At 52.9% G+C, this 14,096-nt stretch overlaps 1 protein-coding gene across 1 annotated transcript in view; it reads right to left on the bottom strand.

The window, feature by feature from the left end:
• Positions 1-3,728: 3,728 nt before the first annotated feature.
• LOC118929726 (protein diaphanous homolog 1-like) overlaps positions 3,729-14,096 on the bottom strand; it is a 64,994-nt gene continuing 54,626 nt past the window's right edge. The window contains exons 16-20 of the mRNA XM_057490526.1: positions 13,736-13,860; positions 12,944-13,108; positions 12,678-12,813; positions 10,651-10,737; positions 3,729-4,471 (exon numbers count right to left, since the gene is read on the bottom strand). Coding sequence (XP_057346509.1) covers positions 4,161-4,471; positions 10,651-10,737; positions 12,678-12,813; positions 12,944-13,108; positions 13,736-13,860 — 824 coding nt within the window. The 3' untranslated portion in view covers positions 3,729-4,160. The remainder of the gene's footprint in view (positions 4,472-10,650; positions 10,738-12,677; positions 12,814-12,943; positions 13,109-13,735; positions 13,861-14,096) is intronic.

The following is a 14,096-nucleotide window of genomic DNA, read 5'->3' as shown; positions in this document are numbered from 1 at the left end:
CTGTGGGTGCTGGGTGCCCCAGAGGTGCCACTGAGGGAAAGATCAATGTGGCCCCAGAGGAAGGAGGGCAAGCTAGGCCATTCCTGGGCCCTGGGTTGGGGAGGCAAGTTGCTAGAGCTGGGACCACGGGGTCCGGGCTTCTCCAGAGGGCTCCTGCACGCCCCGAGCCTCGGTCCTCCCCCTTGCCAGGTGCCAGTACTTCTCTGTGAAGGCCACTGCCCTTGCCCCCAGTCTGCCCCCTAGTGTCCAGAGCCTGCTTAAAGTGCCCCAGTGCCTCCCTGTGCATAGACCTTCTGCCCCCGGGGTCCCTATTCATCCCGAGGAGCTGGGGAGAACCCCGCCCCAGGCCTCACAGTAGCGTAGAGCCCCCCCTTTCGGCTGTTGTAGAATAGCCGATAGTGTAGTGCGGTGTGCTTCTCCGTGACGGCGAGTGGGCAGCGGGCGGCGGGCTCCGTGCAGCCGCCTGTCCTTGAACCTGCCGGCGGCGGCCCGTGCTGTGTTTCGTGCTGAGTCCACGCGCTGCGGCGACCCCCCCTCCCCGGTACTGACTCCGATAAGCGCTCCTCTTCGCTTAGTCACGTAGCTCCCCACCCGCTTCCTGCGTCTCACGCAAGTTTTATATTCTAACTTTTATATGGCTTTTTTTCTTTGAAAAAATAAAAAGTTTTCTTCTGAAAGGCTGAACGCCCCTGGCCTGTGTGGGTGAAGCGAGCCGGGTGTGTACGTGCGGGAAGAAGAGCGCGGTGGGGAGGCGGTTACTGTGCTCGCCGTCCTGGTTTTGTGTTATTGCCCGAGTCTGTGCCTGGACGTGGCTGGGTGTGCTTGCAGCATGTGTAATAGTGCGCGACATGTAATGGTGGCTGTGCTTGTGGAGCTGATACCGCTGTGGGTGGTCGGCTCGCGGGTCCGCGGACGGGAGGGATTTCGGAGCGCGGGGCCCCAGGCAGGAGAGAACCCCGGCGCGGGGCCGGGCGCGCCTGGGCTTGCGGGGAACAGCTGGAGGGGGGCGGCCAGTGGACGCTTCCTTAGTTCCCGCCGGTTCCCCGCTAAAATCACCACCCCCCGGGGCCCTTGTGGGCCTCAGGGGAGGGGGGAGGGGGACTCCCCTTGGCAGGCCCCCCTCCACTCCCGCTGCCTGTGGGGTTTGGAAACACCGCAGGAGTGGGAGGGAATGCCCGGGGCGGTTCTGCCAAGACCGAGTCTACGGTTTGGGGTCCAGCTTTCGCATCTGGAGTCCGCCTTCCCCCTTGCCTCCCTGCCGCAGAGCCGAGGAGGTTAGAGGACTGCTCGCCCTCTTGCCGGGGGTGGGAGACCTGCATCCAGGGGACCGAGAGGGCACGCAGGCAACGAGGCTGCCCGCTCCTTCCTCGCTCCCGCTGCCGTGCTTGTCCATTCATCGCTCGGCCAGCGCGTCTCCCCGCCTCCCCCACCTGCCTCCTCCAAGCGCAGCGGGATTCTGAGGCTGCTGCAGCCAGAGACGCGGCGGGAAACACGGGGTAGGTGGGTGGGAGTCTGGAGCGGCGGAAGGCCAGAAACACCGACATAGCCGTTGGGTTATCAGAAGGGTCAGCGAGGCTATGCCCAACCTCAGGGAGGAAGGAGGCTGTCTCAGGGCTTCCTCTCACAGAGCCGGTCACTGTGTTCTGCCCGCTCCTGGTCTGTTGTCATGGAAACCAAGCTTCCAACGAAGCATCTGGAGGCGACTTCTTGCGTGGGAGGGAGGGTGCGTGGCTGCTGAGATGGAAGCAGGGTTTTGTTTCTGAGAGCCAGGCTGCAGAGGGCGGCTGCCGGGCGCGTGGGTTCTATTCCAGGCAAGGCAACTAGCCTGGCAGAGCGCGTGAGCAGCTGTGGTGGGTTCCCTAATGTGTATATGCGCCTAGAAAGCTCTGAGCCAGAAACGTGTGGCCTCTGAGGGGTGAGGAGGAGGAGGAAGGCAGCCCACCCTGGAATCCCCAGCCCTGCTGGGGAAGCAGCTGCCCAGGCTCCAGCGCTGTGTAAAAGCCTTTTATTTCCAGTTCCAGGGCTGCCCGAATGGGTCTGTGGTCCTCTCCAGGCCCCTCCCTGTCTATTCTGGGCCTGCACTAGCTTGTAAGGTTTCTCTGTGCAGGTCACTACTCGCTCCAATGAGAATGGCTCCGAGCAGGAAGTCATCTGGATCTGTGGATGAGACCCAGGTGTCCACCCCAATGTACGCTCCTCTAGTCTGGAATGAGCTCTGAGGCCACCCGAGGGAGTGGGGGGATGGGAGAACAGGGAGCCAGGGTTTCCCTCAGCAAGAGGCACTGCAGGGAAACTCTGAGTTCATCTGGGGTCAGGGGAGGTGGGGGCTAGAACTGAGCTCCAGAGAAGGGGTCCAAGCCAAGAGGCAGCTGTGTGGAAGGGCAGGGCTAGTCCTTTATGGGGGGGCAAATGTGGGGCGGAAGCCAGCACGCATTAATCATCTCAACCCCTGCACCCAAGCAGTGCCTGGCACATGACGGTCACCTTAAACTTTTTGACAACAGATTATCAGGTCAACCAGGGATTTGAAGCAGGACAAGAGTGGAAAGAACAGAAATTCACAAAGGAGGCTGTTATGGCGGTGCTGCTGAAGTCAGTGCTTTATTAACAGTTGGTAACAAATCCAATGAACCGGAGGTGATGACATCCCAGAAGCCCAAGAGGCGAGGGACTTTTGCATTTTGTCCCCCCCCTTTTTTTATTAAATGCATCTTGGCAAAAGTAGATTTAAAAAAGAAAGGGTCAAAGCCCCAGGTGTCAGAAGGGATTGGGAGGGGACCCAGAGGAGCAGCAGGCCCCCTGTACCGCAGTCTTCCCGGGAATAGCTCAAAGGAGCCGCTGTTGCCCCTTCACACACATGCATCTCTCGGACAAGCAGAACCTGCCTCCTGGCCTCAAGGCCTCCGGGCAGGCACCCTTAGGTCTCCTAAGCTCCCTCTTGCTCCAACAAATACAATTCTGGGCCAGGCCCTAACAGTGCCATTCTCTCCCTACCTGGGGTGGAAGTCTGAGAGAACAACAAAGAGGGCAAAGTATCACCTGGAGTCAGAGAATCTGAGCTTCCTGGGGCTGGGGCCACGGAACAGTGAGGCCTGCCCACTGCTGAGATGGAAGCAGGGGTGCATGTGTGCTCAGAACTTCCAGTTAGCATCTGCACATTTGGTTTGATAAATATATTGAATTTATAAAAACACTGTGGTCTCAGAGCTCCCACTACTCTTGGGCTTGGTCCAGCTTAACCGGAGAAGAGCTTCCTTCTGCCCCAAAACTGGATGCTGGGAAAGAGAATCTGCATCGGCCGCAAGGGCCCGGAAGGCTTGAGAGCTGAGGTGGAGGTCCAGGGGACTTGTTCAGGACTGAGGCCCGTGGGGAGAAAACCCAGGGACTCTCTCAAACCTGCCATCAAAGCCTCTTACTGTTATGGAGGAGGAAGGGGAACGGAGGAGTTATTTTCCTTTAAAAAAAAAAAGATTCATACAAAAATAGATCGATTTGCAATACAATTTCTCAGCCAGGAGGCTCCACCTCCCATTTCCTTGGACACAGAGGGTGAGGTCTGGGAGGTCACACACAGCCCATATTCCAGATGAGATGCACCAAAGCTCCGGGGAGGCGGTGAGGGCTGACCTGTGGCTCAGCAGGCTGGGGCTGGTGCAGAGGGTCCAGAAAGGCAAGGGCACAAAGCATGGCAGCAGGCTGGGGGTGGGCCCCACCAGTCTCTGCCCTGCCTGCCTGCCTGCCCACGGGCTCGGGCCCAGGCCACTGTAGAATAGATAACGTGGTCCAGGTCCTTTTTGTTTTGGGAAGCCTTTCCCAGGAAGGTGGGGAAAGGATGAGGTTTGCTCCCCGCTTCCTAAGAAGTAGCTCCCAATGTCACATCACTAGTAATAAATAACAACGGCCAGGAGAGGGGAGAGTGGAGTGGGGGGTGACAGCAGTGGGAGGAGAAATACAGTCCCAAGGTTCACAAGCCCCATGCTGTTCTCAGGGCCAGAGAAACCACTAAAGAAAAGCACAAACCCAGCAAGGCCAACGAGGTGAAAGTGAAAGCCCCCTGGAAAGGCAGGGGTGAGGATGCAGGAAGGGCCTTGTCTGAGACGAGGCCTCAGAGTGACAGCGAGGAGACATTCAGGGTGAAGGCAGCAAACACGGAGCCTGCTTTAGTAAATACAACAGCGGGCTGGCGGGGTTGGGCTCAGGCCTCCCCCACACTGTCCTTTCCTTCTGTCCTCCAGGCGGCTGAAGCTGTGTGTGATGTACAGACAGCAGCAGGCCAGTTCCACCGAGGAGCTGCTGTGGCCACAGGCCCCAGCTTGGCTCACACAGCCAGTTGACTCCTTGGTTTCCTCAAGGACTGTGGGGACTCCCTCTCTGTTCTTGGCCACCTTGGCAGGAACTGCAGTCGTGGCATCATCCTTGGTCAGCTCGGAGGCTGGGACCGATGGGACTGCACACCTAACCTTCCTGTTTGCTGCAATAGAAAACACGAGAGACGTCAACTACAGAAGGCCCAGTGTGTGATTCCTTCTGAACCGGTGGCAGCCAGAAGCCGTGCAGATGCGGCTGTCCTGTGTGGTTCACAGAGGCCCTTCTTTTTTTTTTTTTTGAGAGGGCATCTCTCATATTTATTGATCAAATGGTTGTTAACAACAATAAAATTCTGTATAGGGGACTCAATGCACAGTCATTAATCAACCCCAAGCCTATATCTCAACAGTCTCCAATCTTCTGAAGCATAACAAACAAGTTCTTACATGGTGAACAAGTTCTTACATGGTGAACAGTGCAAGGGCAGTCATATCACAGAAACTTTTGGTTTTGATCATGCATCATGAACTATAAACAATCAAGTCAGATATGATTATTCGTTTGATTTTATACATGATTTATATGTGAATCCCACATTTCTCCCTTATTATTATTAATTTTTTAAATAAAATGCTGAAGTGGTAGGTAGATGCAAGATAAAGGTAGAAAACATAATTTAGTGCTGTAAGAGGGCACATGTAGATGATCAGGTGTGTGCCTATAGACTAAGTATTAATCCAAGCTAGACAAGGGCAACAAAACATCCACGGATGCAGAAGATTGCTCTCAAAACAGGGCGTGAGGTTCTAAGCCTCCCCTCTGTTGGTCCCCAATTTCTCTCCTGATGGCCCCCCTGCGACTGTGCCTGTCTTAGGTTGTTCCTCCCTTGAGGAATCCTACCCGCCCACAGAGGCCTTCTTTAGAAGAAGGGGCAGAGGTCCAAGCACATGTGGAGTGCAGCTTTGGGAGGCAGGCTCCCTCCGTCTCCCCAAGCCCACACGCGGAGCTCCTTCCCGCCTCTTTGAGGGTAGCAGCTGTGATACAAATGCCAGGGCCCTGCCAGGTGTGTTGGGGTGGGTAATGAAATGTATGGCAGGGAAGGCAGAGCTGGGGGGAAAGATGGCCAGTAGGGGCTCCTACAGAGAAATGTCAACCTCATAGGCTAAGGGATTGTGAAACTCCAGCTGTCATCTTAAAGGGGAAGAGAAGAACCAGTCAATCCACAGGTTTCTGTTCTAACTGCTGGGAGCCATCCCCAAGACTCTGGTGTCCATTGACGGAATCCAGGTGTATGGCCTCTGAATCCTCAACAAGAAGGCAGTCAGTCCCTTGGGCCCATGCCCACCTCACCGCCTGCCTCCTCCCGTGCCCTGGAGGCAGCACAGGGACCCTGGACGTACACAGAGAGCTGCCTGCCTGAGGCGGAAGGGGCCAGACACAGAGGCCAGGCATGCTGTAATTCCATTTCTAAGAAATGTCTAGAATGCACACATCCATAGAGACAGAAAGCATTCGTGATCGCCAGGCGCTGGGGGAGGGAGGACGCGAGTGACCCCGCAAGGCATAGGCTTTCCTTCTGAGGCGATGAGACTGTTGTGGAATCAGACAGTGACAGACGCAACCTTATGGATACATGAAAGACATTGAATTGCCTACTTTAAAAAGGTGAATTTTAGGCATGTGATGTATGTTTTAGTTTAAAAGCAGCAGCAGCAGCTTGCTGGGTGTGGGAAGCTGAGCCCTGAAGCAGCAGGAAGGCGGAGGTCCAGAGGCACCCACCGCCGCCTTCCGTGGGCGGCAGAAAGCTTTCGGTGGGGCAGAAGCCACACAGGGCAGGGGGCCCAGCTCTGCACCAGGGCTTCGGCCTCGCTATAGCCATGCGGCCCAGGGCCCCTGTGTTCACACCGCAGAGGCTACCCAGGCCAGCAGGGAGCCCACAGCGGGCCCAGAGGTTACCGATGTACAGATCACCTCCTCCTCCTCCTCCCAGGGGCACAAGGGATTGTCTAATAAGAGGAAAACGAACAGTGAACATCGACTGACAGGCCCAAGGGCTCACCTGCTTACAGGTGGTGCGTGTGCGGTGCAGACGCCAGGGGGTTCTACTCACACCGCACCCTGGCTTATGAACACGTAATATTGCCACAGCGACTGATGGGAGGAAAAGGAGCCCTCTGGGGTGTGACTAGGACGGTCCACATGTGCACCCCGCTCCTATCTTCCTTGTCTCTCCAGCAAAATCTCCCTCAGACCTACTTAGCTCCCACTCTTTTCTGAAACACGCCATCCCTCTTCTTGGGTCTGGGAAGGCAGTGGCTGGACACCACTTCAGTGTTCCTCTGAATTCAGTCTCCAGCAGTGAGAAAATACTGCAACCATTTGTGTGTGTGTGTGTGTGTGTGTGTGTGTGTGTGTGTGTGTGTGTGTGTGTGTGAGACTCAGGGGTGTTAGGTGTTTAAATGATTCCTCACCCCAGACCCTAAGAGCACTGGGTCTTCAGGGAAACCTGCCCTGGGCAACAAAGGAAAAGCCAGAGTTCAAGGGCGGTATGTCCTGCGCTGCTTCTCTCTTTACTTTCTTCTCAACTAAGAAGATACCAGTTGTACTTAACCAAACAGTGCTTCTAGATTCAGAAAGCTTCTGATGCGTTACAGATTTCAGAAAAATGAAGAGAGGATGGTAGGTGGGGAGGAGACCAAAAGTTCCCTTTCAAGCCTAGAAAGCAGGTACATTTGGGGTGGACATGATGTGGCTTAAGGTCAGAATCCGAAATGAGAAAGCTCTTGCTGGAACTGGGAACAGAATCAACAGGAGAGAGGAGTCCCAGTTTCCTGTCTTCAGGACCACAGTTTATACTGAACAGTCTGAACAATCCAGAAAAAGTGACCTCTCCCCTCCTTTCCCTGACTTGCGTACTTGTTAAGACTACTGAAAAGCAGCCACGTAGCAGCCAGGGCTTCTGACAATACAGGGCCAGGGAGGATCACTAACTCCTCAGAGAACAGCCCCACACTGCGAGGAAAGGGGCCATCCTAGGACGCTGGTCAAAGCTTGCTGAGGCCAATTTGGGGTGGGCTGGAATAAAAACAAGATCAACCATATAACAGCAATACAGATGAATCAGAAAAAGGTAAATGATTGGGAAAAAGACACTCATAAGCACAGGCTAGAATTGCTACTAAAGAAGTGTTCTTGTTAATAAGCTTCCTCAGGGAAGAGGAAACTAGGACAGATGGGGTGAGGATTCCCATGCTGAGGAACTCATTTCTGTCTGGGGCTCTCTTAATTATAATTCCTGTCCTATTTTTACAGAAGTAGAGGGAGAGTAAGTGGTGGTATAGGCTCAGTGGAAATGGCCTGGACTTGGGTTCACAAAAATGGGCTACGGTTTTGCCTCTATCACTAGCCAGCTCTGCGGGCCTGGGCAAGAGCTCTCCGATCGAGGGGGAGGTTAGGTGCCGACCGCCAGAGGCCTTTAGTCCTTCCCACTCGGAAGGGCCGTTAGTGTGGTGGTGCTCACAGCTGAGGGGTGGCAGAAGGAGGGGAAAGGGACAGAAGAATTCTTCCTTCTCTTGACTTTCACCCCAGGGAGCAGATGGCCTGTATGTAAGAGGCCACAGTTCAGACATGGAGATAGAGTTGAGTCGTTGGAACCACGAGCTGACTCCATCAGCAGCCTGACATCGCAGCTGTAACACAGTCACGGGGATTCTTCCCCCGACACTCACAGCACTGCTCCCCCTCCCTGCAGTTCACAGCGGCTTGCATGTCACTTTCAGTGAACCGGTGGGGACAGTAACCCTCCTCTTCCACCTCCTCAATGGGCCTTTGTGTGCTGGTCACTCCCTCAGGTCTCCAGACACTGCAAGATTTTTTTTTCATTTCTTTCTAACACTCCTTGAAATCCTAAGGAAAAGGCTAGTGTCTCTGAATAGGGACAGCTGCCTCTCTGGAACTGAAGAGAGGGCTGTGGGGCAGACTGGCCGGACGGTGCTCTGGTTCTTTGGCTCAAAGCAATCGGCCAGGAGGAACACTCGGAGGCAGCCACGCAAGAGGCAGGGGACCAGCCAAGTCCAGCGGCCACTGAGGGGCCCACAGATGCAGCCTTTCTCGCTTGAGATCAGGGCCTTGTGGCTCGGCCTCCTCCTTTTTTTCTCCTCTCAGTCCAACTGTCACTGGACAGAAAGAGTATTAAGCTAGAAAGGACCAGGAGACCATTCTATTCCAACTCATTTTTACATGAAGAAACTGAGTCCCAAAACTTGTTTAAGGTAACCTAGACAGCACTAGAGTTAGACTTGACTTTGGGTCTTTTCATCTCATCCTAGGTCTCTGCACTCTACTCTGACGCTTACCCTTCAGTTTACATTTGATACGAGGCCACATCCCTTTCTAGGATGCGGATGCACTAGGCACACGCCAGAGTAACTAGTTTCTCGACAGATTCTCCCAGAAATGCTCAGCTGTGTTTAGTGGACCTGGAGCCCAGAAAGGTAGGGTTGCAGGATGGAGCCAAGAATGTAGTTCTCGTTTTCACCTTCTTTTTGCTTCAATACCTCCTAGTGTAAGTCTCCTATTCTTTCTTGCCCTGGGAAATGCACTCTGACTAATCCAGTAGGCCTCTGCTGAAAGGTTACGTTCCAACAAAATCCCCTGCTTCCTCTGCCTGTGAGTCCTGGTTTCCCACTGGGAAGAAGTCAAGCACGGGGCCTCCGCTGCAGAGGAAAGCCGCTGATGTCTGCTGCCTGTGCACAGGAAGCACCTGGGATCCTAGTAGGAAGAGGCTTAATGGAATTCCCCTCCAAAAGTCTGATGCAGGCCAGCACTTAGCTGAGAGAGGAAGACAGTGAGATGCAATGTACTTTCATTGGCTAGAAATACTTGATGTAAGGCCACATCACCTTCTTTGGTGGTAAGGAAACAATGTTGCAAGAACTTTTAACAACTAAACACAAAAATACTACTAGTGGCACTATCTATCCAAACCCCAATCCATAAGGCTAAAGGCCGTATTCCAGGAAGTTCTAAGACTACCATCACTACCTCTCCTCCCCTCTAGAGAGCCTGTACTTAGCATATGGGTAAGACCTGAAACTAGGGATTCTCCTATTTAGGGAAGGTTCTGAAGTCACACAGAGTCCTCAGGAGGGCATCTTCCCTCGGAGCATGGATAGAAATGGGCAGCAGTATCTGGGCCAGGACCAGTGGAGTGCGGGCTAGCTTGCTCCATACCCTGGATCTGGAGTTCTCCTTTCCCGGCCGTGACTGGAGGTCTGTAAGCCCCAGAGATACCATGACACGCTGTTAGTAGCTAAGCATGGGCCAAAGCAAGCCACGCTACTCCCTCTTTCGATAATGGCCTTAACGTGAAGCTCCCGTCAAACAGGCCGACAGAGTAGACCAGTCGGGGATAGAGAACACAGCTCTAACTCCCCCAGAAGCAGAAACCCTTAAGGATTCCTTTTCTGTAGCTCCCACCCTTCAGCCTAGGAAAGAAGCCATCACCCCCAGCTCCAAAGGGCCCTCACCAGACACCACGACACAGGTCAACCCCACATGAGGGCAGCCTGGGCTCTGCCTTGCTCTGGACTAGTCTCTTGGCCACCGTACACTTCCCTCAAAGGGACCTTATACACTGAGCCCTCCCCATGCTAATGCTGGATCATTTGTCCTCCTATCTCTATAATTCTTCTTAGAGGCTCTGGCTCAGCGTGATCCACTTGTATCTTCTGAAGGCTGGGAGAGGAGGTGGCGGGGAGGAAGTGGGGAAGGCAAGGCAGTGGAGGTTGAGGTGCACCCAAGGAGGAGGGGTTCTCAGACACAGCACAGTTCTCCCATTGAGATGGTTTTCTCTATTCTTACATCTGGCCTAATGATGCCTAACCTTTTCTCTACAGGATTTTATACTTTGTTATTCTCTCTCTTCTCCTTGTGAAGCTGAGAGTAAGAACTCTTGGCTTATTTTTTCTTTGTATTTCCTACATCTAATACACAGTTTTGTATCAATTTTTGTTCATACATTCAAACACCCATCCAAATGTCTATGTCCTGCGCCATGGTTCACTCATTCCAGATTTCTGCTTTATCAGTGGGGAGAAATGCAGGAATGATCAAATTTAACTGATCTGTTGTCAGGCCCTCAAGACCTAGATCCACAGTCAGTACTTTCTAACACAGGAGGAAGAGGGCCAGACAATCTACTCAAGATGAAGAGGCCACTGCAGGGAAGTTTCTAAACCCTCAGAATATAGTTACTTGCTCTTCAGCTCAAGAGAAGCAGGTCAGGAGCGCAGAGGCATCGCTTGCTTCAACACCCAGGCTGGCCTCCATTTGCTTGCTTACCCCGACGGCGTCCTCTCTTCCGTCGGAATGCAGTGCCTGACTGCAGTACTTCTAGAAGGCTGTCTGTCCCACCTGTCTCATCGCCCTCTGTCAGGAACAAAGATGGAGATGTAAGCTTTTCAGTGTGAGCAGCACACATGTGATGAGCCCCACACAAAATGCACGGCTACTGATTGGCTTCCCCTTTCCCACAGTGACTGGGGGTTCAGAGCAGAGGGCTCAGCCTGAAGCCTTGCCGCCCATTTTACTTGTGTATGTTTAAAAACGGTTAGAACAAAAGGTTCCATTGCCATTAACCATTACACGCCTTGGGATACTTTCCAGTAGGGCCCTCCTTTCCACCCTAATCAGGACTAGCACAGAGAATTGCAGAATTACCCAACTCTAAGAACAGAATAAGTACGGAGAATTGTTTTATGAAATTAATAAGGAACTATACCAGTCCCCCTTTATCCTCAAGGGTTTCACTTCATTTTACATAAACCTCTCAAGGAGAGCCCGGTTCCAGTTTCAGAGCAAGACTGAGGAAAGATGAGTCCACTGATCAAAACGGCATTTTGCTTAAGTACTGCCCCCAGCGGCTGCATTTCCCTGAAGCCAGCTGGTCATCTAAGAGGAGCCTCCTGGCTGGAATACAAAGAGTTAATGTAGAATCCTGGTTCCAGCCAGGCTCTGTTTCCATGGCAACAGCTCAGGGTGGTGAACTCTGAAACTGAATTCCCAAGGAGCCCTGGGGCTGCCAGCTAGGAGGCCAGGCTCACTGCTCCCAGCGCCACCTGCTGGCTGAAAGTCACCAGCGCTGCTCACCCACATTCTGACCTCATTTGCTTGCTCTGGGGAGGCCAGGGCAAGGTCGGCTGCGCCACCTGATGACTGGGTGCAGCCCTCATCCCCCATGTCCACCGGACTCCACCTTTGCTCACTGTGTCCTGGATGGTGCCCGGAGACAGGTGGAAGATAGTTGGTTGTATTATATATAGCAGGGGTAAGGGTAGGGGAATCGCTTCCCCGAAAAGTATGAAGAAAAGAGAAATGTAGGCTCTTCTGCTACTTCAGATCTCTGCTCCTACCATGACAGAAGCTGCTGAGGAAAAGTCCCTGGGAGCAGAAAGTGTCGCCCCACCTCTGGTGCTCAGCAAGTCGCCTTCATTCACGCCAGGCTCGGCAGCCCTGAGAACCTTCACTTGGGTGGCTCACAGCCAGCCCTTCAGGTTCAAGGGTAGCCGGTGGCAGCACAGTGTATGCTCTATTTCCGCAGCCCACTGAGGGAGCAGCCTGAGACTGTTAGCGGCGGGAGATAGAGGAAAAAATGCAAGGAGCAAAACTAGCCAAGGAGAAGGCCGAAAAGGAGCGGCTGGAGACACAGCGGAGGAGAGAGCAGCTCAAAGACAGGAATGCAGGTGAGAAGCGAAGGAGAAGGGCTGAAGGGAAAGAAGCCGAGACAGGAAACAGGGCCAGTAATTGAGGCCTTATGTTTCCACAAAGACATGCTTCTGGTAGTGAAATAGAGATTCTCCTGAAGAAAGAGGGTGGCCAGCTCGCCCGCCCCACTTCCAGAAGGTCAGTTCCTCTGCAATCTGATTGGTGTGTGCAACTGCCGAGGGCAATAAGCAGAAAGAAAGAGCGAGCCACCATTAAAACCTGGGGGCAGGGCCAGGAAAACATCTTGGGGAAAAGGACAAAAGATTTCATAGAGGGTAGGAAAACAGGCCAGAGGAACTTTAGGACAGGCAGAAGTAAAGAGTATGCTTTACAGCAGTAGTGAAATCACTGGGGAGATGAGACGTAAGCAGGAAGCAGCAGAGGAGAGAAACAGACTTGAGCACGGAGAAGGGGAATGCTCGGTAACTGAGCTGGGGTTAAAGCCCAGCATCGGGCTCTTGGAGGTAGAAGGCTGTCAACCCAACAACCATTTGCCAGGCGATGAGCTCAGACATGAGCTGTTCTCTCTGGCCTCGACGTTCCTGATGAGAAGCCTTCCAAATGCTCCTGACACAGCCCATCAGCCCTTCACCTTCACTTCTCACCTGCATTCTTGTCTTTGAGCTGCTCTCTCTTCCGCTGTTTCTCCAGCCGCTCCTTCTCGGCCTTCTCCTTGGCTAGTTTTGCTCGTTGCATTTTTTCCTCTATCTCCCGCCGCTTCTGGTTCTCCTTGACTGCTTGCTATGGAGAGAAAAAAAGAACATGTGGGCATGTATGTACTCACACATGTGCACGTCCACCACCATCATGGACCGAGTACAAAGTGAGAAAGGTCCGCAAAAGGTCCAGCCAGTAGGTGTCCCTTGCTCACCACAAACATATTCCTGAAGTTGTGCAGATCCATGAAGAATTCCTCCACAGACACCTTCTTAGGGTCGAAGAGGAAGTACTGGCCCAGCTCCTTATAGAGCGTCTCCATGTGAGAGTGCATCATCCGCAGCTTGTCATACTGCTCCTGGGCATCCTTCACAAAGCTGTGCAGCTAGTGAGTGAAGGACCAAGACTGAGGAGCAGACCCACTTCTCTCGCCCAGTGGAACTCTCAGAAGATGGGCACTGGCGTGCACAGGGTGCTCCACACGGCGCTCTTTATGGCAGTGAGCGCCAGGGACAATCTGAATATCCAAAACGGGGGAGTGACAAACCATAAACTCTGGTACAGCCATAGAATAGGAGGTGTCAACTAAAAAGAGGCTGTTGTGCACATAGCACTATGGAAACAGGGCTAAGACCTATGTACACAAAGCCATATGGTGCGATTTTTGCTTAAAATAAACTTGCAAGGTATAAATCATAAAGAAGTAAACTGGCAGTGGCTACCTACAGGATGAGGAGGGAGAGGGGAATACGTGTGTGTGTGTGTGTGTGTGTGCGTGTGTGGTGGCAAAGTGGGGCAGAGGACAAGGAATCGTGAGTGGGGGGTGGGGGGGTTAAATTTACCTGTTTGATGTGCTTCCCCTGCCACAACAGTGAGAACGCTTTCAAGAACTATGCATGTTTTATAGGGGGGAAAATTGTGTATCACCAGGTCTATCCTGCTGTCCTCCATGGGACATTTACTTTCCCTTCCTAAGCAGCAATTCCCTCCTTTTAAGAAAGGATATAGTCATTTTTTCAACAAACTTGTCTTTCTCATCTAGGGCAGTTGGAAAATTCTGAATATCACGCTCCACATCGGAAATTTGTTTTTTCATCTGATATAGGTTCTTTTGCAAGTTTTCAGCAGAAACTAAGGGAAACATAAAAACAGACAGCAGGAGCTTATGAAACCCAGTCTCAGGACCCCCAGCCTCCACCCTCGGGGCACAGCTTTAGTCCCCTCACACAGCGGATGCTTAATCACTGCTGTTCTCTGAGGTGCTCTCCTCCTTGTGTTTCACACATTGACATTTTCATCTTCCCAGGGCAACTATAGATTACTTGATGACTGAACGTCCAGCCTCCACAAGCGGTACAGTACTAGAG

Source organism: Manis pentadactyla, chromosome 13 (genome assembly GCF_030020395.1).
Source record: "Manis pentadactyla isolate mManPen7 chromosome 13, mManPen7.hap1, whole genome shotgun sequence".
NCBI classification, from domain to species: domain Eukaryota; kingdom Metazoa; phylum Chordata; class Mammalia; order Pholidota; family Manidae; genus Manis; species Manis pentadactyla.
Note: the sequence above shows the minus strand (reverse complement) of the source record. Positions and strands in the feature narration are given on the sequence as shown.